A 22,913-nucleotide genomic window follows, 5' to 3' on the forward strand; every position below is an offset into this window, starting at 1 on the left:
CCGTTAGTATTTTTGGCACAAGTGTGTGGTTTAGAAACATGTTGACGATGGCTTGTATTTCATTTCTTAATGAAACTTTTGAAAACAAAATTTTACTTTTTATAAATTCCATTGTCTCATTTATTTAGACATTGATCTCACTGTTATATTAGTGGAAATTGCTGATTTTTTTTCTTTTCTCTAAAAATGTTATAATTTAGCTCTCAGACTGAGACCTGTGGTTGGCTTTGGGTGTTTTGCCAGGATGAAGAACTCAAAATGTTCTTCAGTCTTGGCTATATTCAGCTCAGGGCCAGCCAAGGAAGCCATCTTCCCAGTTACCTTGCTATCTTTGTTTAACACAAGCTGATCAAAAATGAAAGGTGTAATTCTGGGCCTTTATTCCATATATTTGGTACAAGTCTGTTGCAAAGCTGTTAAGCTACCAGTTTACACATTATTAAGAAATATGTTGCCTATAAACAGGTTCCTGCTGTTCACTTCATGCCTTAAGCTACCATTGCACTGGCTTTAGTATGATGTCAAAGGTGGTGCGAGTGGATGTCCTTACCTGTTCCCAGCTCAGGCTGGAAGGCCACTCTTTTGTCATGAAAGTAACAGAATAAAGTGATCCTCATAGTTTTCATCTTATTCTTGGGTTGTGGGTACTTTCTTTTTAATCAGAAGTGGGGCTTAAATATAGTCCACGTTCATTTTCTATATGGGTTGACATGATCATAAGGTTCTTGACCTTTATTCTATTAGCATTTTATTATTATAGTTGATCTACAGATGCTAAACAAATACATTTTTAGAATCAACATCACATATTCACAGTATACAATCCTGTGTGTGCATTACTCTTACGTGTTGGTTAGCCAGTGTTTCATGTGTTTCCCTTGTGTTTCCTGAATATCTTTAGCTTACTGTAGTCTCTTGTGCTGACACTGTGTTTAATATCACGTTAATCCTGGTGTCACTAAACAGGGTCCTCCCTCCTCTGTGATCTGAGTTTGTGTGAGACTTCCTTCTTCCTTCTCCTGTCTCTCCGTGTTTCTTGTTTTGTTTTATTTTTATTTATTTGAGAACTTTATACACAATACTTTAATTATAATCTTTCCTCTCCCAGGTTTCCCACAATGTTCTTTCTGTCTCTTAAAAACAAAACAAAAACTAAATCAAAAGAACACACACCATGCCCATACACATACAAATGCACAAAAAACCAAACAAACAAAACCATGAAGTCAGATTTGTGTTGGTTAACTACTCCTAAGGATGAGTGTGGTTGGCACAGAGATACTGTGCACACATCACACAGATATACCATATAAATGCCTGATACACTTCACACACTATATAGTCACACCACATACACTATATACCATATAGCAGACACTACACATCCCATAGAAACATCACACAAACACACCATACACATGCACACACACACACACACACACACACATCACAGATCACACAGACACATCACACAAGCACAGACCTAGCACACAAACTCACACAACACTGGCATACTCCATACCATATATATCAAACACCACTCATAGATACATACCACACAGATGAATCACGTATCACAAACAACCTACAGACAAAGCACATACCACATGATGCACTGTATGCCATGTAAACACGATACATTACAAAGAAACACCAAAGACATATAACATACCATATACATGTCACATACTATACCCATGACACGTACATTATTGCCATATATAGACACACACATTGACACAGCTAAAGCACACTTACATCATGCACCCTGCACATTGCATGCCACACAGAAATACCATACATGAAAACACTGCACATATGCATATATACATTATACACTATGCAACAGACACACTAAGTACTGCGTGTATACAGGGCCACACTACACCACACACTCCCAGGACAGTATCAACAGTGAGATCAGTGCAAAGCTGGATGGTCTAGGGCACCTCCACACATTGGCCTCAGCCTTTCCATGAACATGACACGGAGGGGGGACAGGCGCACCTGGGAAACGTTCCCCTTCTTCCGAGGAGGTAGCTCTTTCTTCTCTGCTGGGCGTGGACTCTTCTGGAATCGGGTCTGCATCATGTAGTCAAATGTGCTCAGTTTCTTAGAAACTACAAAGTGGAGGGGAGGACAAAAGGACAGGGTCACCTGGCAGCCACACAAAATACCACACAGAATCTCATGTGCAATGTGCAGTCCACCTTGCCAGGGAATGACTGTCCTGCCTTGCACGTTCCAAGAACAAGGGGAGGACCAGGTGTGTCAGGGCCAGACAAGCAATGCTCCGCATAGTTTACACGGGACAAGACCTAAGTGTTCCCTATTGCCCAAGACAAAGCATCTAATTTAGGGTAGAGATGTGGTACCCCAGAGGAGGTGGACTCTGCACCTTTCATGGGTCCCCTGCTTTCTGCATCATGACTACTCCAGAATCTCCTGGGGTGGCTCTAAGAGGGAAGGCTCAGGAAAGAATTCTTTGTCCAAGGATTCTGGAAGCCTGCCATCTACCTAAGGGCAACAGAAGTCCTGCTGGTAGAAATGCTGGCCCCCTGGGCTGACCCTGCAGTCTACCCACCCTGTGCCTGCTTCCCCCAACCCATGCAGCCACTTCACCCTAGGTGCTCTTTACTCAGACAGCACAGGGATACCAAGAAATGTGACACATGGCAAGCACAGCCTGGGACTTTGGCAACCGCACCTAGCAGAACAATTTGGATTACTTCAAGAAGATCGGACGTGTTTTTGAGAAAAGAGCTGTAAGCGCCTATCTCAGCCCCGTGCTTCTGGGGAGGGCTCTGACTTTTCAAAACCAACATACATGGGGGCACCCAATCGCCCCTCTCTGTAGCTCAGGTAGCAGACAGCGTGGGCCACCTCATCCCCCAAAGGTCCTACAGAATTTGGCTTTATTCTCTTAAGAGTGATGAATCTTCTTAGGCCCACCCCGCTGTGATCCAGTCTCATTAGCTCCCAGCACCTACGTCAGAGTAAGCCTGTGCACACTTTCTTACATTCTCATTAAAACATTCCTTCTTCCCAGAGAAAGAAGCCAGCTGATGAGCATATCCAAGGATGAGTTATATTCCTGTATGTCATTTAGGGTGACCAGGTACCAAGCTCTGGCAATGTGTGGATTCTGCCCTTTCTCCACTGGATTCACCCCATTGTTCCTCACCCAGCATGGCCAACCACTCTCTCATCCCTCCATTGCAGGAGCTTCAACTGCCCACACTTGCTGAGCACTGGGCCCTCAAATCTCCAGCCCGTCTTCAAAGTGGTGCCTGGTAGAGGGCCATCCGCATGAGTGCTTGTACCTTGAGATCCAGCCCTTGAGTGCAGGCCAGATCTACAGACTAAGCTTTCAGTGATCCTTATCCATGGCCAGGGTATTCTGCTGTCCTGCTCCTCCCGTGAAGCCTGTCACTGCTGTGGGACACTTTGCAGTCCATCCAGGAAGGGTCAGAGCAAAGTGACAAGTCAGTGACTCGAGAAGCTACGTCTGCCAATAACCTTTCAGGGAGTCAGAAGAATCTTATGATGGCGGTGTAGCCACTGAGTCCCAATAGCAGTGCCCTGAAGAGGACTCAGCTGAGCTGGCCCTACAGCTGAGTGAGGGCTACAGTTTTGGCCCGTCCTCCTAATACAACAAAAACCAACACGTCCTGGAAACACTTCGTGTCTAAACTCAACACGTTCAGTCTGCCTCCAGTTTTTCCCTCTAAGAGGAACACTTTCTGGTCTCCTCATACCGAACAGCCCTATCCTTAGTACTACTCCAGTTCCAGCTGCCACTGGTTATACCTCATCCTGCTCTCAGCCCTGTGAGCCCTTCCTGAGTGTCATTAGGGACCATGGTGGCTAGCGGCCCCTGACTTGTCCTCCAGGGTTTGGCACAGCACATGTGGCATCACCTGCAGTACACTTGGGCAGTTTTGAAAAGTGATTCGGGTACCAAATCTGTGCATGTCTCTGGCCTACAGAGGATGCCTTAAACTGGAAATACTCTTATGGCCAGGGCAGGCCCTTCTCAATACCACAGTCTGTCAGAGGGAAGCAAAGGGAAGCAAGCTATTCTGCAGGAAGCACAGCCTCATGTCTCTCTATGAATCTCCTGTCCACCATAAAAGAGACAGTGCAGGCATACTGCAGCTCACCATGAGCTGCTATATCAGCAGCCACAAGAACTGATGTCTATATCTGTGGCCACACCACACACACATTTCCAGCCAATTCACAGATCTTCGACTTCATAGTAGCTGACCAGAAGGGTTAGCTTGACTATCACACACCTTGGTAACATTTCTGGAGAGGAGAGATGAAAGCAAGTTCTAGTCAATATTTGGGGTGGGGGGAGCAGCAAACTGAGGCTTACTTGAACTCACTCCACAGAATGAAGGCTGAGCAACAGTCCCCTGGCCTCTGTCACCAGTGTAACAGCCCTTTGTAAGAGGCCTGGCTGACCATGAATGCAGAGAACAAGTCATTTCTAGCATCAAGGATCTTGGGGTTAAAAGCAGTAAGTGGTCAGTCTCTTACACCTTGGAGCTGGGAAGTGCTAGCTAGAAGTATGTCCAGCATATGTGGCCCAGTGCACGGGCCATAGAAATGCAGTCAGGGCTCTCTGTACCACACCTCCCTCTCCATCTGTGAGTTCTGCATGCATGGAGCCCTTGATTTCCACAGCTTTCAGCTTGGGGTCTTTGTTCAGAGAACCAAGTAAAGATATCATGGACAACTACGGGGCATCAATGCACGTCTTCCCAACTTGGGTCATGTGAGGTCTCCATGCTTTTTCCTTCCAGATAGAAGCTGCTCTGATGTATCTTTGTCCCAGAGGATAGTTTGAGAGGGCAGGCATGGTGGTAGAAGGCAGAACTTGGGGCCAGCATCCTTACTAAATCCTGGAACCAGCGTTACTCAGGAGGCATCTGGCTCTTCTATGGGTCTTGGCTCTATGAATGTCAATGACAGAACACTCTTGCCACCAGTAAAACACACCATATCTAGGGCCCAAAAGGTTATGGGTGAGTTTTTGAGATTCGTGAAGACTCGAGATGATGCTAGACTTTTCCTCAGCCTGAATGAGCAACAGGGAGTGCACCAGACTGTCTGGCCTCCTGGGGGCATTGGGTGAAGAATGGTACAGGTATTAAGCTCTGGTGCTTCCTTCAGATTAGGCAGCTTCATGTGTGGGCTAGACTGTGTACTCCCAGAACCTAGTCCTAAGAGTGTCTGGGTCCTTGCTACTGAGTGTCTCATACATGGTCCAGGTGGGACAAAACTGATCATGTTGTCTGACATATTCCAGGGGACATCCTCCCTTCTAGGAGCCTTCTATGGGAAGAAGCCAACATTCTGTGGTGCTCACGATTCTGAACTTAGCATATCCATAACTTGCATGCAGGCTTTACTGTTTATTCTATGCAATCTGATGTCCAGAGTGTGTCTCAGTAAAGTGCTATCCACACGGTGTGCCTCAGTGCCATTGACCCCTCACTACCAGAATGTGGATGATTCCAAACTCCATCCACAGATGCAAAATTGCCCCTCCCTTGCCTTGGGTTGGCACATGGTAGGCACAAAGTCCTTGCTATGAAGTGGAAAGAGAAAGTGGCTAACACTGTGTTCCTGGGCAAAATGGACCCAGTAATCTTCAGGGTCTATGGGTGTAGGTTCTGTAGGGAGCACTGGCATGACACCAGGTACGAGACCTAACTCTGAGAAAGAGGGAGGGACATCTAGATAAAAAAGGAAATGTGTTCTACATGAGGTCAGGTGCTAGGAAAATTGCATTACTGATAAGTGTGAAAGCATTTAGATATGAGAAAATTTTCCAGGTAAGCTTAGAAACAATGTTTCTTTTAAATTCCTATTTATAAAAGTAGTGGAGATCTTTAAAAGTAACCCAAAAGATACGTCATTCTGAGTGTTTAAGTCACAGCGAATGTGAGGTTCCCTCCTAGCCTTGTTATTGTAAAATAGCAGTGGTGGTCTGTTGAGACACATAAGCTCTGCTGAAGTAAGTTTGAGGCTTGGCTCCCTCCCACTCTACAAACATATCCAAACACATAGAGATATAAGTGAGCCGTGTCATCCTATATACAACCTAAAAATATAACTTCAAATTAAAGTCACAAGATTTAATCCATGGGTCTTCACTGTACTTGGAAGAGGAGGAGGAGGGAGGAGGAAAAAGAAAAGGGGGAGGAGGGGGGAAAGGAGGAAGAGGATGAGAGCAAAGAAGAAGAAGCAGGAAGGAGGGGAGGAGGAGGGGGGAGAAGGAGGAGGGGGAGAAGGAGGAGGGGGAGAAGAAAGAAGAAGAAGAAGAAGAAGAAGAAGAAGAAGAAGAAGAAGAAGAAGAAGAAGAAGAAGAAGAAGAAGAAGAAGAAGAAGAAGAAGCAGCAGAAGCAGAAGCATCCACGTTTCAAGTCATCAACAATGCTGAAGTCAGGAGTGTGTGTTAAACAAAGGTTAAGGTTAAGAAGCAAGCTCTTTAGGTTCATGGCAATGCTACTGGTAAGAAGCACTGGTCATAAGTGGGGTCTTTCCATGGGAGAAGGCTAGCACTTTACAAGACACTGCTATCACAGCCTCAGGCAGGCTCTGTACCACCAAGGTTTGGATGAGTGAAGCTGGAGGGAACCCACACTGCAGGTGTAGCCAGGCCTACCATTGCCAGAGAACAAAGACGTTTCATGGCCAGTTCCCTACAGCAGAAACCATGTGTATAGAAGGGGTGGCTCTAACTCAACACTTCCTTAGGCAGATGGCCATAGTAGCACAAAAGGTGTCTGACACATATTTGTGGATATAGAGTCTCCTCTTTGGGAGAGGGAAATTGGTCCTTTGAGCTTAAGTTTCATTGTTATAATTCCCATGTGTTGCTCTCCTAAATCCTCCTGCTCCTAGGTCCTGTTCTTGCCTAATGGTCATATCCCTTTATCTCTGTGTATTTTAGTGTCTCCTGTGCGTTCTGTGGGCTTCTGAACATGAGTTCAGTTCCTTGCTGGACTTGCTGGCCTTCTTTTGCTATCTCTTCCCTGTAGTCTGCCCTTTTTCTATGAACTCATTTCTGGCAAGGCTCCCCAGGGTGCCGTCTGCCCCGGGACACATGAACTAAAGCGACAAGGCTATGTGGTACATACTCAGGTAGAAGTGGAAGACAAGCAGGTGCCCGAGCAGCACAAAGCTGGCAATGGCTAGCAGCAGCACCATCGCCGCGATGGAAAGGACCACGGGGGTCTTCACAGGCACAGGAGACAGTGAGAGGAACAGCAGCCATGTGTTCTCAGAGCTGATCTCTATGAAGACAGAGAGACATGTCCATCCAGCACCTATCCAAACTGCAGCACCTGTGGTCAGGTAAGCAGAGGGATAGATAGCACTTGCTAGGGTGAGAGAGGACAGTCAGCCAAGGGATGGGTTTTGCCCTGCGTTTGCCCTACTCTATGGGCCCATTGGCTGTGGCCAGCACTGCGATAGGTGATACAGAGAAGTTGCTGAATACTGCATGCAGGACCAGCCCCTTCCCTTCCCCTTCTCCAAAGCCTTGACCTTTATTTCAGATCAATCACCTCACAGACATTAATGAAGACCCTCTTGGTGCATTTCTTTAACACTGTTCACTGAGGCCCTCAAGATCCAGACTATGTATATGGGGCTTCCAAGGCTGTACGGCACACCAGTGGAGGACCAGGCTCCAAGCCCAAGCATGTTAACCCATACCACATCCTAGAACGGTGCTAAGCTCTTTCTAGAATGAACTCCTATGTGTGCAGTCTGAAAAGGAAATACTATATGCTGCCTTGTGGGCTGGGCCACCCGATGCCAACTCACAGATGTCCCTTACTCAGTGATGGCATGGTTTACTCTAGCCCACAAGATGGCTGAGCCCAAGCCATGGACTCTGTAGGGTTCTGGAATGGCAAGCCAGGAAGTGACCTCCACTTATACTCAAAGAATCACAAGTCTGCTCCCAGGAAAAAATGTGCTCCACTTCTCTGCACCACATCTGATGTCATGGGCAGTGGCCCCAGCTGGGTTACCATATTTTGATTTTTCTCACTTCCCTTCCTTTTTCTTTCCTTTTCCCTTTCTATGCTTGCTCAGCATGGCAATTCTTTAGGGAAATGTAACAGCATTACTAATGAGGGGGTCATTTTGGTGGTTTCCAGAGCATGCTAAGGAGTACCAAGTCCTAAGTGGTCAAAGAGGATACAGAAACTGAGGTCCTTCTACATGGAACTCACAAAACTCTCAAAAGAACACTCTGTCATGTTGGCTCCAGGGATGCCCCAAGACAAGTGACACACAGGTCCTAACCTCTCCTGTAGCAGGGCTTGGGTAGATGCCTATGATGCTTGGAGCAGAGGTGGGTTGACACCCCACTGGCCCACAGGATAACCAGCAAAGGAACATCCTACTTCAGTCACATGTGTCAGTATCTTGGGGCTGTTGTAGCAAGAGATCATAAGCTGGTGGTACCTAACAATACAGTGATCCTCTCATATCTGTAAGTCACAAGCCTGAAATCAGAGTATCCTCTCTGCGGTTCCAGAAGATGGACCTTCTATCCTCTTCCTGTTCTGAGTGCTTCTGGGTTTGTGGTCATATTGCCCAGCCTATGACTCCTACCTCCATAGGTCCTTTGCAAGTCTGTATTTCCCTTGTTTCTCCTGAAGAAACATTGTCATTGGATTTGGGCCCAAGAGGGGCCTAGGCTGGGCTTCTTAGCTCAGAATTCCTAGCCATATCCACAGAGACACTTTTTTTCAAATAATGTGTCATCTCATGTCTAGGTCAGGACTTGGACACATTTTGGAGGCCATGTTCATTCCAATCCCTTTCCTTTTTGCTTGTTGCAGACATTTACATCATGGGCTTGGATTTCTGGACCTGCTTAATCATAGAATCACTGAGCTTCCTCTCAGAGTCTGTGGCTAGACATATAATAGCCCCACTCTCTTCTGTTCCTGTCTACAAGTAGTTCTTTCCTGCAAGACAGGCACCTGCCTTCTCCACCCAGCACTGCTAAACAGTCCACTGTCTAGGTGCTCAAGACTGACTGAAGGGTCAGGGTATACCTCACTCTAATCCCTGGTCTCAGGTCAACTGGAGAGTGAGGAAACGTAGATGGGTTGAGGTGAGGTCTGGAAGCCTAAGGCTCTGCACATGGGAAGCAGGCAGCAGCAGTCCCTGGGCATCAGAAGGGTACCTTTATATAGAGGATCCATGCGAAGCCCATTGGGGTTGACAAAGTACTGGATGAAGATGTACAACAAGATAATCAACACACCAAGAAGCCCGAATGCAGCTGAGGCCACAGAGAAGAAGAAGAACCTGCATGAGAGAATACTGCTCAGAGATGAGCGAGTGGGAGGTTAGGACAGACTAACACCCAGCTGAGATCAGATCAGATCAACACACAGGCCTGGTGTGGTAATATGGAAGCACAGAACTCAAAGTCTACTGGTGTCTTCTCCACCCTTTGTTCTTGTGTTCTTTCTAGCATGACTTTCACATACTCCGGGCAGATTCTGGTTCATGGTTGTATTGCTCCACACTTCCCATAGCCTTCCACCTGAGCCCTCATGTCCTTCCATTCTGCAGTCTAGACAAGAATGCCATTCCCATCCGATAGGAAAAGATGTCCAAGATGCCATCCCCAAGATGGCAGACTAACACCTAGGTAGACAGAACGTCTTCCAGAAAGTGTGCTGCAATCATGGTTACTCAGGAACCACAGTCTTTCTTGTTTTCTTTGGTTTTGTTCTTGTTCTTGTTAATGCTGTTCCTCTTCCTCCCCCTCCCCCTCCCCCTCCCCCTCTCCTCCTCTTCTTCTTTTTCTTCTTCTTGTTATTTTATTCTCCTCGTTCTCCCTCTTCTTGTTCTTTCTCCTCCTCCTCCTCATTGTTATTGTTCTCCCTCTTCTTGTTCTCCCTTTTCTTGTTCTTTCTTCTTGTTCTTGTTCTTCTTCCTCCTCATCTTCCTCATCTTCTTTCCTCCTTCTTCCTCCTCCTCTACCTTCTTTATTCACTGCCGTCCCATACACTGTGTTGAGCTTCACCAGCCTTTATTGTCCCCCCATTCTGCACTGTGAGACATGGGCTGCTATTCAACTCTGGACCCAAATTTTATCAAAATGCCATTGAAGGGCAAGAGAAATGGCTCAGTGGTTCTCCCAGAGGACCAGGGTTCAATTCCCAGTATGTACATGGTGGTTCACAACTGTCCGGAACCCCAGTTCCAGAGGGATATGATGCCCTCTTCTGGCCTCTAAGGGTAAGAGGTGCCCAGACATAAAAGTAAATAAAACATCCACATACATTAACTAAAAATAAAAATGTTTAAATTTAAAAAAAAATAACATCTCCCCCACTCCTGCTTTCTTGGGCCATGGAGAGTAGGGAACAGAAAGTGAAGATGCTAAGAATCAGTGGTATCTAGTAAGAATGGTTGGTACCTATCACCCTCTACTCTTCCCTTGACCCCGATTTTGGCATGCAAAGGTCATGTCTCAATCTCACAGCATCTGTGCTTTCTTCTGCCCTCTCCCCATTCATGGGCAGGCCATACCTCACCTATTTCCAATTTGCCTTCCCAGAAACTGCTTAGTTAGCCAATAAAACTCTGTGACCGGGCAGTATGAGGCTCTCAAAGGGACAGTGCACAAGGGTTTCCTGGCTAATCCAGTCACTGCCAGAACCATGATGATCACTTGAAGGCCCTGTTGGGATGCCTAGTAACAGTGTTATTCCCTTGGTGGATGGCAGAGACATCATAGTCCAATGTGTTGTCCAGCAAGGGGAAAGAATGGGGTTGGTGTAAGAGGCTACTACATCCTGTTCATCTTCAGGACTCACAGGGTTGATGGACAGCCTAGGCCAGTAGTTCTCAAACTGTGGGTCAAAACTCCTTTGGCAAACCTATTCATAACAGTAGCAAAATTAGTTATGAAGTAGCAATTAAAATTAGTTTATGTTTGGCGGTCACCACAACATGAAGAACTCTATTAAAGGGTCACAGCATTAGGAAGGTTGAGTACTACTGATCTTTGCCCTGATCTGATGCCCAGAAGCTCTCTGGATTCTGCATTCACGAGCAGGGCAATGCCTTAAGATGGCCTATATACTTACTCCTGCGCTCAAGGTCTAGCCACTGTTCTTGGACCGATGGTCATAACATCGAAAAGGTAGATAGGCTTGAAGTGAGTTTAGGAGGCGAGACCAGCTTTGACCTTCTGTTCATGGTGAGCACTCCATTCATGGACTTTGTGAGTGTGAACTTGACCCACATGTTTAGGATCAGCCCCACCAAACACATATCAAAGTCGGCAGCACATAATCACTCAGCTCTGCATAGTTGGAAACAGAGACCATCCTTTCCTTGTGCTGTTCTCCAGAGTCTGTGGCCCCCTCCACTCTGTCACCTGCCACCTATTCCTATGAATCCCAGACCCCTCCCCTAGTCACAACCTTGACCCCAAGAGTGCCTCACCAGTAGTTTCTTTTGCCCACACAGTTGTTCAGCCATTTGCAGTGGTGGTCAAAGCCAGAGACACATTTGTTGCAGGAGCTGCAATGTTTGGCTTTTTTGCTCCTGGAAAAGAAATTGGGAGAAACAGCCTGTTAACCCCAAATGCACCATGGGAAGTGAGTGTCTACCACGAAATGGTGGGTGGGGCCTCCATCTGAAGGCAGTGGGGAACTGGAAGTCTGTAGAAAAGACAAGGCCACCTTGGGTAGAGAGATGAGCTTGTACCCATGGGCTTTGTTACTGGAAGGTAAACCCAGGACTCCCTGTACATAGGTTTGCTAGATGGGAGCCTGAAAGTTCTATGTAGGAGTTGAAGGCTGGTAGTTCACCCAGTGCCAACAGTGCCTTCCTGTAATCAAGTCAGTGTGCTGCCCTGATCAGGTTCTGGAGACTTTGGGTCCCACCAGGCATCAGTTGAAGTTGCCTTTCCCTCCTCCCCAGTTGGAAATGTTTTATCAGGAAAAAAAAACACAAGGAAGTAACATGCTTGCCCCACCACCACCACAAAGAAGGGTCTGTGTGTTCAAGATGACCTGAGGACACACTGCTGGGCCCTCAGACTGCAGCTCTTCACAGCACGGGAGAGAGGTGTTGGGAACCAGGAGGCAGGACTGTTAGCTATAGAATAGGGCAGTATAGCAGCCCAATAGGAGGCTGCGAGCACATGACTGCACCCTTCATGGAGTGCCACAAAATGCTAGCACCTGGCAGCAGCAGACTCATCTGGGCAACTGTGGGGGTCACAGGACAGCAGGATTCTATACCCAAACTCCTACTCCACTCACACGGTAACCTCACACAGGTGGCAATACTGGTTCTGAATCACATGTGCGTGTTTGGACCGGTCGAAGGTCGGCACAGGCTCCAAGTAGTCCTTTTTGAGTCGGACATTGGTGTCAGCTGGATCGATGGTAATTGCGATCAAGTGCACGACGAGGTGGAACATGAACACCCCACCCATCACCTGGGCTGTCAAGGAACACACAGCCCTGAGCCTGGCTGACGTGGTGCAAAGGGTCTCCCAGTGGGACAGACAGTGTCAGACACTGGGACTCCTAGTCACTGATATCTGCAGCATCAGAGAGCAGATCCTAAGAGATACTCCCTTTGGAGAAGCAGACAAGCCAGCGAGCTACTGGCCACAGTGTGCACAAGCCCTGAAATGTCTTATGTGGCAGGGACAAGGAAAAGAGTAGTTTATACCTTGGAATGATAGCTTCAGAGACCCAAAGTGGTTCACCTGCTGGTGGGTGTTTCCCAGATGGGAAAGGCCTAGGATATAAGTGGGACTAGACCAGGCCAAGATGATGCAACATATGTGGGTTCCATTGGCAGTAGAGTTACTGTTGGCCACAACACAGGAGAAAGCTGTGTTCATCAGAAACATGAAGGTCAGGCAGCAGTTGGGAGGTACTCTCCAACCTCAGCTTGAATTAGAGCTTCAGGGGCCACAAAACTCTCAGGAACCTTTGGGCTTTGCCCATCTAAGCCTATATGGCCACAAGAAGGTCTTTGTCCCCTCCATCCCTCCTCCTGTCCCTGGGATAATATACAGGAGGAGACACTGATTACAGAGGCTCCCTCTTGGGTTGGGGATTTAGCTCAGTGGTAGAGAGCTTGCCTAGCAAGCACAAGGCCCTGGGTTCGGTCCCCAGCTCAGGAAAAAAAAAAAAAAGAAAAAGAAAACAGAGGCTCCCTCTTGCCCTGATTTCTGGGCCAGGTGGACCAGCATTTACGGCATCTTTAAAGGAAGTCAACAAAGTCTCATGCCCCACAGCCTAAGCTTGGGCCAGCAGGCAGGCTTCTTTGTGTCTATGCAAGAGAAAGGCCATAGGCATATACAAGAGGCTCTGTGGGGATTTTAACAGGACATGGATAGTTAACTCAGCCAGAAGTCCCTTTTCCCAGCCCTTCTATGAGCTCAGGGTTGATGGCCTGGCTTTGTAGTGCTGATTTCCAAAGCCATCCTGTATGCTGGGGTTGGGTTTTGTGGGTGATGTGTGTTGGAGAGGAGGCCCTAATGAAGGTCTAAAAAGAATCAGTGATGTAGGATAAGCCTGCAAGAGGCCTGTATACTGACCCAAACCCTGGTGTAGGTCCTGTCTTGCTCACCTCATCTTCAAGCATGAACTGGCCAGGATGAAGGATTCAGGGCATGGACACAGGACGGAGAAGCGGGTCAGGGCACAGAGAAATGACTGTGAGGAAGACAGGAAGCTGTATTCCAGGAGGACCAGAGCAGGAGCTGGTGCAGGGCTGGATGGGAGTGTGGCAGAAGAGGCTCTTGCTACCTTTTTATTGTAGCATAGATTGCAGCTATGGTATAGGCCAGTGGGAGTAGGCACAGGGTCACTCACAGCTGTTGATGCTACCATGGCAAGAGCATGGCCCAGCAGCTCTTCCACTTCTCGAAGCTAATTTGAGGGTGAATGTGCTTCCTTCATGATGACGGGTAGTAAGAAGCCTGGTCAGAGCCTGGGACATTGGTGGGTAAGGATCGAGGACACGGGAAGTCTTATACTGGACTCTGACTCTTTCCCTGTGACACTAGAACAGGCCTGTTCTAACAGAAACCCGTAGGCAGGCAGAAAGCCCAAGAGGCATTTTGAGGAGCAAACAGGGTAAAGCTGAGGTCAACTGCCCAGGCTCTCCGTGACCGCATCTCATGATACCTCCATATCTTCTCCAACCCACCAGCATCCGTCCTCTACTCACACATGAAGTCCCACTGTTGGGGATGTAGGCCAGTCATGTGGAGGGTATGGCTGCAAAGTATTCTCAGGGTACAGCTGAGGCAGAATCTCTGGAACCTGAACCTGCCAAACAGATCCTAAAGGACCGTCAATCCCCAGACGTCACATGGAGTACCAGGGGGCCACCCTAAAAGCATTTGTCTGTCACAAAAGGCCTCTGGTCACAAAAGGGACTCAGATTTCAGACTTCAATCTGTCCCTCCTGGACACGGAGCTCCCCTACAGAAGTTACCGCACATCTTTTATCACATTCTCCTGTGCAAAGCTTGTCCAGGATCTCTTTGCCAGCATTTTTTTTTTTTTTACCACTCAATGATATCCCTGTCACCCATAGAAATCATGTTGGTGACCTTACTTTATACTATATTTTGTCTCAGATGACCTGGCTGGCCACTCCCTACCACACACCAAGGCGACATTCCCAAGGGGGAGCCCAGAAGAGGAACTTCTTCAGGAACTGCCCTTGTCTCCTCTAGAGCCTTGTCTCAATGGATAACTAAATGTGAAAGTAGCAGGGTGAGGCGTCCTCCATGGAGGCCTTCCTCCAACTCCCTCTGGAAGTTTCCATGTGGGAGCCTATGAGAACCACAGCTGGCTGGAACATTCCCTAGCAACAATCTGTGTTTAGTAAACAAATAAAGGAAGGGCGCCAGCTCAGGACACCACCCTCCTCAGCCTCCTCGAACTACTGACCTCTCCCTTGTCCTGTTTCCGCAGGAAGAGGGGAGGCCCAGGAGGAGCCAACATTCTGGTACTGTCTGGACTCATGATTCCCCCAGGGCAAATTCCGTGGTTGAGCTACAACAGCAGCCTAAGACACCCTGCTTGTCCCCCCCACACACACCCACTTAGTTCACATTGCCTTGGCACAACCCAGGACTCAAAAAAAAGATTTATAGGCTAAAGGTTGATTTTGCACTGTGGGCCCTGTTGGTTAAACTGTGTTATCTATTCCTTTGTCAGCAGGGAAGGAGTCCCACTGGTGACAGGACCCTCACAAGCCTGGCGAGCCCTTTCTCATATGAACCACAAGAAGGATCTTCAGGCTTTTTTCTGACCTCAGGGTTTCCTAGGATCCTCTCCACACAAAGTCCTAGCTCTTCTAACCCAGCCCCTCACTTCTCAGCCCCTCACAGTGCCTAGCAGGTGCCAAATGATGCTGGTGCCCTCTAGTGGCTGCAAACTAGTACTAAGCACTGCTCCTTTGAGCACAATGCGGGTGTAGCCGGGCTCCCAACCGTCAAGCTAGTGAAAGAATTTCAGAGGCAATAACCTGACCAGAAAAGCCAAGAACGCTGCAGGAGCTCCAGTGTCCCTGAACAACAACCCAGACTGAGCTAGCAAGTGGATAGAGCAGGCTCTGGGAAAGAATGGAGTCCATTTGGATGTGCTGCCAGAACGGCCCAATGCAGCAAACACAAAGCCACCAACAAGATCCAGGGCCAAACAGAGCCAAGTTAGGAATAAAAAGAAGCAAGCAGTGATTATAAGGCAGTGAGTGTCTCCTAAACATATACACGTCCTGACACCAAAGTCAGAAGACTTCACTTGCAAAACAGAGTCATCGCAAACCAAGTAAACGAGGCCACTGGGAACGATCTCATCCACTGTGGCCACAGACCTTATAAAAATGGCAACTGTAGGCCAACAAGGGGATGCAGCAGCTCAAAGAGCTTTCTGCGGAAGTCTGACAACCTGGACCCTGTGGTAGATAGAGAGAGAGAACTGACTCCTGGAAGTTGTCCTCTTCAGGGATGGGGTAGAGGACTGGCCCTGATTGTGTTGCCTGCCTGTGGATCCCGTTCTGGGCTGCCTTTGCCTGGCTTCAGTGGGATCAGATGTGCTGGGTCCTGCAGTGACTTGATGTGCCAGGGTGGGTTGGTACCTCGGGGACGGGGTTCTTCTCCTTCTTGGAGGAGAAGGGGAGGGTGTGTGGGGAGGGACTGTGGGGAGGGGCTGTGGGGAGGGGCTGTGGGGAGGGTGTGTGGGGAGGGTTGTGGGGAGGGTTGTGGGGAGGGGCTGTGGGGAAGGTGTGTGGGGAGGGGCTGTGGGGAAGGTGTGTGGGGAGGGGCTGTGGGGAGGGTTGTGGGGAGGGTTGTGGGGAGGGGCTGTGGGGAGGGGCTGTGGGGAGGGGCTGTGGGGAGGGTGTGTGGGGAGGGGCTGTGGGGAGGGTGTGTGGGGAGGGTGTGTGGGGAGGGACTGTGGGGAGGGTGTGGGGGGAGGGTTGTGGGGAGGGGCTGTGGGGAGGGTGTGTGGAGAGGGGCTGTGGGGAGGGTGTGTGGGGAGGGGCTGTGGGGAGGGTGTGTGGGGAGGGACTGTGGGGAGGGGCTGTGGGGAAGGTTGTGGGGAGGGGCTGTGGGGAGGGACTGTGGGGAGGGGCTGTGGGGAGGGACTGTGGGGAGGGACTGTGTGAGGGGGGCTGGGAAGAGAGGGGCATCTGCAATAGGGACGTAAAGTGAATAAATAAGTGGGAAAGAAAAAAGAAAGTTGTCCTCTGAGCTCCACTTACATGCAATGGCGAGCATGCCATAAACACACACTCACTCGCTCTCTAAATATTTTTATGGGAAACACAGCAGACTGAATTCCCAGGGCAGAAAATGAGCCAACACTGAAGACTGCATCCCCAGGCCAAGGTGACATAGCGGCAAAGTGACAGGGAGACATAGTATTCCCCAGTGTTTTAAGAAGAACATGGGCCTGTGTCCGTTTCACGTTAGACTGCTTCCCCAGAACTAAGGGAAATACATCATCTCTTGCCTAAGACACCTTGGGTAGCTCTGTTAGGACAGCCATATGTGTCACACACGTTATTCCACAGTACCATGGAAAGATATGAAAGAAAGGCAGCAAGATGGAAGGCAGGGAGCGGGAAGGAAACACCCCTTTATTCAGGAAGAATGGTGGATGTAGAGATTTAGCATAACTAGGTCCCCCACAGGTACCCCCAATGGCAGTGGGTCGTGCTAAGACTCTTGTTGGGACTCCTGGTCAACCCGACAGGCCACAGGCTGCCTAACTCAGAAACACAGCCAAGCTCAGCCTGGCAACTGCCGTGCTCCCCTAAGGAGACAGAGAGGCTCCATCCCATATTCAAGACTCAGCGCTGGCCTCAGCGCTGGCCTCAGCGCTGACTAGATTCTGGGTTTTAAAACTCACATAAAGGTCACTTGAGAGGCACTCGAAATTGTTGAGCTAGTGCCTGTTTTCACCCATGCTGAGGCGTTTGGTGAGGCCAATGTCTGATGTTACATAAACAGAAGCGGGGCACTGAGCTATGGGCTGATGACTTCAGTATCATCTCTTATCCCCCTTTGTGGCTGAGCACCCAGGAGGCCAACTGCCTACATTAAAGAGCACACAGGAACTGATGGCATTGCTTTTCAGCCCCGCGGACCTAGGGAGCTTGAGGGCTCTTGGTTAGAGGCAGATGCTACTGGAGGACAGAGGGCCTGGGTGTCAGGACACAGTGGAGGCTCAGTAGGCCAACAACAAGGTCTGGAGTTTCTGGAGGACCAAGGAGGGTACAGCAGGGTTTGTGGCCTCCATAGTAGGTATAGTGAGATGGGCCACCACTCAGAGTTGGAAGCTGTCACCCTGATGGGAAGAGAATACAGGTGGGGTGCTGTGTGTTTGAATAGCACGACTCAGGTACCTATACCCTTCTGTTCCCCTCCCATGTGGACATTTGAGCTCCCACATGGAAGTTAGTCTCACACGGTTTGAATGCCTACTCTGTTCTGGTGACTGGATAGAGCTTTAGCAAAGACTCCTCTTGGAAGAGGGTGCTGCTGCCTATCTGGATCCTGGGCACACAGGAACCCGAAGCGATTCCCTGCACCTGCCGTTGGTTCCTGCACACCATCCTCACCCTGTCTCCCCTAGACAAGACCTGATGCTGCAAGGTCAATCGAGTAAAAGTGTGTCCTGGGTTCACATGTCTGGGATGTGTGCACATTCAGAGTGTGTTGCCAGGGTTGGGGTGGGAGGATCTTGGTCGCAAGTATGCTTGGGATGTACATATGCCCGGGGCATGTGTATGTGGGATATGTGTATATATCCCTGGAATGTGTGTGCCCAGGATGCATGTACAGGGCAGAGGAAGTCTTCCCCTGATGCATGTGTGCCTCTGATGTGCATACTGAGTTATATATGTGCTCAGCGGGAATGTACTGGGAAGTAAGTATCTGGGGAGTGTGTGTCCAGGATGTGTGTCCCAGGATATGTATTTTCAGGGTTGCATGTAGCCAGGATGTCCGTGGTCTCACAGGTACCTGCCAGAGGCATCTTTGGCTTATCCCTAAAAACAAGTCTCCTATCACTAGCAAGACTACATGAGCAACTGGTGTTAGCCCCGGAAGTACAGGCAACGAGGGGCCTTTTTAGTTATGATTTCTAGTGCTGTGATAAAAACATCATGACCAAAACAACTCGGGGAAGAAAGGGTTTATTTCATTGTACATTCCCAGGAAATAGTCCATCACTGAGGGAAGTCAGGGCAGAAACTGCAGCAGCACAGGAACCTGGAGGCAAGAACTGAAGCAGAAGCCGTGGAGGAGCCCTGCTCACTGTCTTGTTTATTATGACTTGTTCAGTTTGCTCTCTTAGACCATCCAGGACAACCTGGCCCAGGGAAGGCACTGTCCACAGTGAGCTGGGCTCTCCCACATCAATTATCAATAAAGAAAATGACCTACAGACTTGCCTATGGACCAATATTATAGAGGCTTTTCCTCAACCAAGCTCCCCTCTTCCAAAATGACTCTAGCTTGTGTCAAATTGACAAAACTACCCAGCACAGGGCCCAAACTTTCAGGGAAAACATAGTAGCATAACACTAAGTATGTGTCGAGGAAGCCGATGACCTGCATTTCCACTTAAAGGCGAGAATCCCGACATTAGTTGAAAGAAGGAATAATAAAAACAAAGGCTGGAAAAATTAAAAATAGAAAGAGGCCAACAGTAGAGAAATGTAGCGAACTGTAAAGGTGTTCTCTCCAAGAAAGCCAGGGTGGTGGTGCACACCTGCAATTCCAGCATTGGACAGGCTGAGGCAGGAGGACTGGGGGTTCACAGTGGTCCTGGGCCACAGAGAAAGGTACAATTTCAGGTAAAAAAGAAAGAAGGAGGGAAGGAAGGAAGGAGGCAAGGAAGGAGGAAAGGAAGGGAGGGACGGAGGGAGGGAGGGAGGAAGGGAGGGAGGGAGGAAGGGAGGGAGGGAGGGAGGGAGGCAGCCAATGAAGACATGTTACTATATGTCCTGAATGTGATACATACCTAATTCTAACATTTGAGAAGCTGAGCCTAGAGGATCATAAGTTCATAGCCATCTTGGGCTATGCAAAAAAATCCTGTCCAAAAAACAAATGTGCATCCTTCAGAGATGAAATGAAAAGCATAGGCGATATTGTGAATAAATTTATTCCAAGAAATCTGACATTTTGGAATACTCAAATTTCCTGAGAAACATACCTTACTAAACTGAACATAAGCTACAGCAGAAAACCCGAATAACTTTTTAACCTGCTACATTGAATTTGTTCTCAAAAGTCTCTACCACTATGTTGAAAAGAACCAGCCACAGCTGAGCTGGGAGACATTCTGCTCCAGTTTCCTCAACCAAAGACCCGGAGGTACCACTGGGAAATGTCAGGGTGCTGCGATTCCAAGCTATGGTATAATACGTGCCTGGGTTCAATCCTAGCACCCACTGTAAAATAATAAAGACAACTGTGGTCCTGGCAATAGGGAGATTAGGAAGTGAGTGATAGAGTTGGCTGTGTGCTTTCCCAGGAAGATAATAGCACAGTGGTTATGGGCATAAGCACCAGGCCAATATAAACCATGGCATTTGAGCGTGATAGTTTCTGACATCTGAGAGTTTTTCTTAAGATGCTCCCCTGATCATGCATGTGGAAAAATGAAAGACTTGTCAGTTCTAACTGTTCACATAGGTGACTGTGAGGTCCTGCTACATCCAGTCTCAGCAAAGTGGACCCCCAAGACATGGCAGTCCCTGCCCTGGCTCTTGAAAGAGTCACTTGGTCCTGTGACCTGCAAGGTCTCCTTCCACTACTCACACACATATACCTAGTTCTCCTAACTCCTAGGACCTGCAAAATGCCAGCCAAAGTGCCCTGTACAGTCTACACCCAGAGTATGGCCTCACTAAGATAAATGCCACCCAGGCTCGTCTATGGCTTCTGGATGCAATTTTCTGAGCATAGGCCCACTTTACACCAGCTTGGCACTGGCTCTAAGTGAACTCATTCCTAAGGGTCTGGTCTCCCTGATCGGATGTTAAGTGTGATGGCAGATCCCAGATGCCCGCCCTCATATACACCATGCCATAGGGAAGTGAGTATGGATGTAGGTCTTCCCACTGCCCTGGGGAACCACCTCTAAAGGCCTGTCCAGGAACAGGGCTCCTGTCTACCTTCCATGCTTTAGCAATGGGCTCTACAAGGGTATCCAAGGACACTGGCAGGCTGTGGGTCAGTGGCAGCCACGTATATGCTTCTGAAATCCTTTCTTGTTTATTTGGCTACCCTGTGAGTCAACAGAGAAGGGCTTATCTGTACACTGTAAAAAAGATGTGACTGCAGTCACATAGCTGCCTCCCTTTCCTTGGGTCACCATTTCCAGGGTCCCACTTGTCACCTTGTATATAGGAGATTCTAATGTTCACAATAGCAAGAACACCTTCTATCAGGCAATGTGGGGTCACAGGAACAAGTGGTCTAGGCAGACAGAGCCCATTGCATGGGCATGTTAGGGCTCAGACCCAACTCTCTTGAAGCCCTTCAGAAGCCCTCCCCCTTCCAAGAGATAGGTAGCCCAGGGGCCCGCCCTACTAGTACAAAGGATACAGCATTGGCAGCATATTTCCAGCTAGTTGGCAGAAAGGGGATGAAGATCCCAAAGGTGACAATGGACATGGCCAGGTAGGTGGTCCAGGATATTGCCTGAAAGGAGTGGAGGGGTGGTGACCAGCCATTCACCCTAGACAGAGGGCGTGGTAGCAGTTTCTTCACATTGTTTTCCTGGGCTTCTGGGAGGACCCGGTTCTGGCCGATGCCACAGGTGCTCATCTGAGAGACAAGAAGGGCACAAGACTGTCTATTCCTGGGCATAGAATAAGTGTCTTGCAATACCACTTGTCACTGTCAGGGGAAGTCACCAGAACCTGGGCCAGAAGCTGATACCTACATGACTAGGGCAGGAGATCCCTGTCGTGTCAGGTAGGTTGGCAGCCCCCAAGATAGTGGGCACAAGGCCGAGTATGTCTATCCCACCTCTGTGCCCAGGTTTTCATGCTTAGGCCATGTCTACTAGAGTGCCTCTTCTCTTCTTGACACAAATCTGTCCCAAATGTTCAAGTGACAAATATTAGAAAAGACATAAAGAGAACAACACTGAGGCCTTCTTACACAAGAACCTGAATGCATCCATTTTCATAGAACCCTACCTCCCAGTACACTTCCTCCTGGGAAGGGGCTGTGTGAAGGAAGAGAGCACTAGAGAGGGGCCCAGGACGGGGAGAAGAGCATAGTACACTGCACAGGTCCCAGGGAAAGGGACCCAGCAGTGAGCCAACAAGATGAGCTCCCCATCTTCCTACCAGTCCCAGATTTTAGCTTTGATAGTTGCTCTATGGGAATATACATATCACACAAAGCTACACACCACACAACGAACATGCAGCTTCTCAACACACAGAGGACGCCACTCCCTACATCACACGTGTGCACCACACAATTCTTAGGTCCCCTGGAATCCTCCATTTTGTGACCCGGCATGCCCAAACTATGTCCTCCGACTGGCCTGTGATACCTGTCAATGCCCTGGCTTGCCTCCCTCAAAGTTACATCCCACCGTCTGAACTGGAGTCTCTTCATTCACTCATCTCATAACAGCATAATTGATCCTCTCAAAACTTGAGGACTAAGGATGTGGGACTCTGGTAAGCTATGAGATGTGATCTGAGATTCAAGAGTCAGTGGTACTGGGAGCTTCTAGCACCCGTGTGTCTCTCGCTTCTATACCCATTACTGTAGGTTTCAGTGTGTGGGTGGGACCCTGTCATGACTGCTAACACAGCTACAGATAACACTCCCAGAATGTCTTAAATGTTACACCCATGACTTCTGTCTTTCTATGCGGCCCTACGAGCCTCCCATAATTCCCTTTGAACTGTCCAACCCTGCAGTCACTCATTCACCCTGATCGTGACTTTCCTTCAGGTTCCTGGTTTTTCAGGGGGAGCCTTCCCAGTCTTGAACCTCTCATTGTATGTCCCTATGGAGAGGTTCATCAGTCTTGCCAGCCCTAAGAGCCAAACAGGTTACACGATAGCTGGAGTCTCCAATGGGCTGAGTCCCCACCTGCGAGGCCCTGGCTCAGGGAGTTAGGAGATGAAACATAACTGCCTTTAGCCAGTGTCCACTCTACATTCTTACCTCTTTCATCAGGTTGAGCAGCACAGGTCAGACACTTCTTGCTCAGTGCTGACATGTTAAACAGTGGTGGGGCGTTCCCACGAACAAAGCGGTTACGGAACACCTCACAAAGGAAGGTTCCACAGCTCTTAAAGCCACAGCCCCTGCAACCAAGGAG

The 22,913-nt window shown here is 48.7% G+C and overlaps 1 protein-coding gene across 4 annotated transcripts in view; it reads right to left on the reverse strand.

Moving 5' to 3' along the window:
• Zdhhc11 (zDHHC palmitoyltransferase 11) overlaps positions 1-22,824 on the reverse strand; it is a 30,709-nt gene extending 7,885 nt beyond the window's left edge. Inside the window, 7 exon segments of one of the 4 annotated variants that reach the window (NM_001419501.1) lie at positions 2,008-2,120; positions 7,155-7,310; positions 9,224-9,348; positions 11,506-11,607; positions 12,330-12,508; positions 21,167-21,388; positions 22,757-22,824. In NM_001419501.1, coding sequence (NP_001406430.1) covers positions 2,008-2,120; positions 7,155-7,310; positions 9,224-9,348; positions 11,506-11,607; positions 12,330-12,508; positions 21,167-21,388; positions 22,757-22,765 — 906 coding nt within the window. In that variant the 5' untranslated portion in view covers positions 22,766-22,824. 4 annotated transcript variants of the gene reach the window in all.
• Between the last annotated feature and the right edge of the window lie 89 nt (positions 22,825-22,913).

This window comes from Rattus norvegicus, chromosome 1 (genome assembly GCF_021556685.1).
Source record: "Rattus norvegicus strain SHRSP/BbbUtx chromosome 1, alternate assembly SHRSP_T2T, whole genome shotgun sequence".
NCBI classification, from domain to species: domain Eukaryota; kingdom Metazoa; phylum Chordata; class Mammalia; order Rodentia; family Muridae; genus Rattus; species Rattus norvegicus.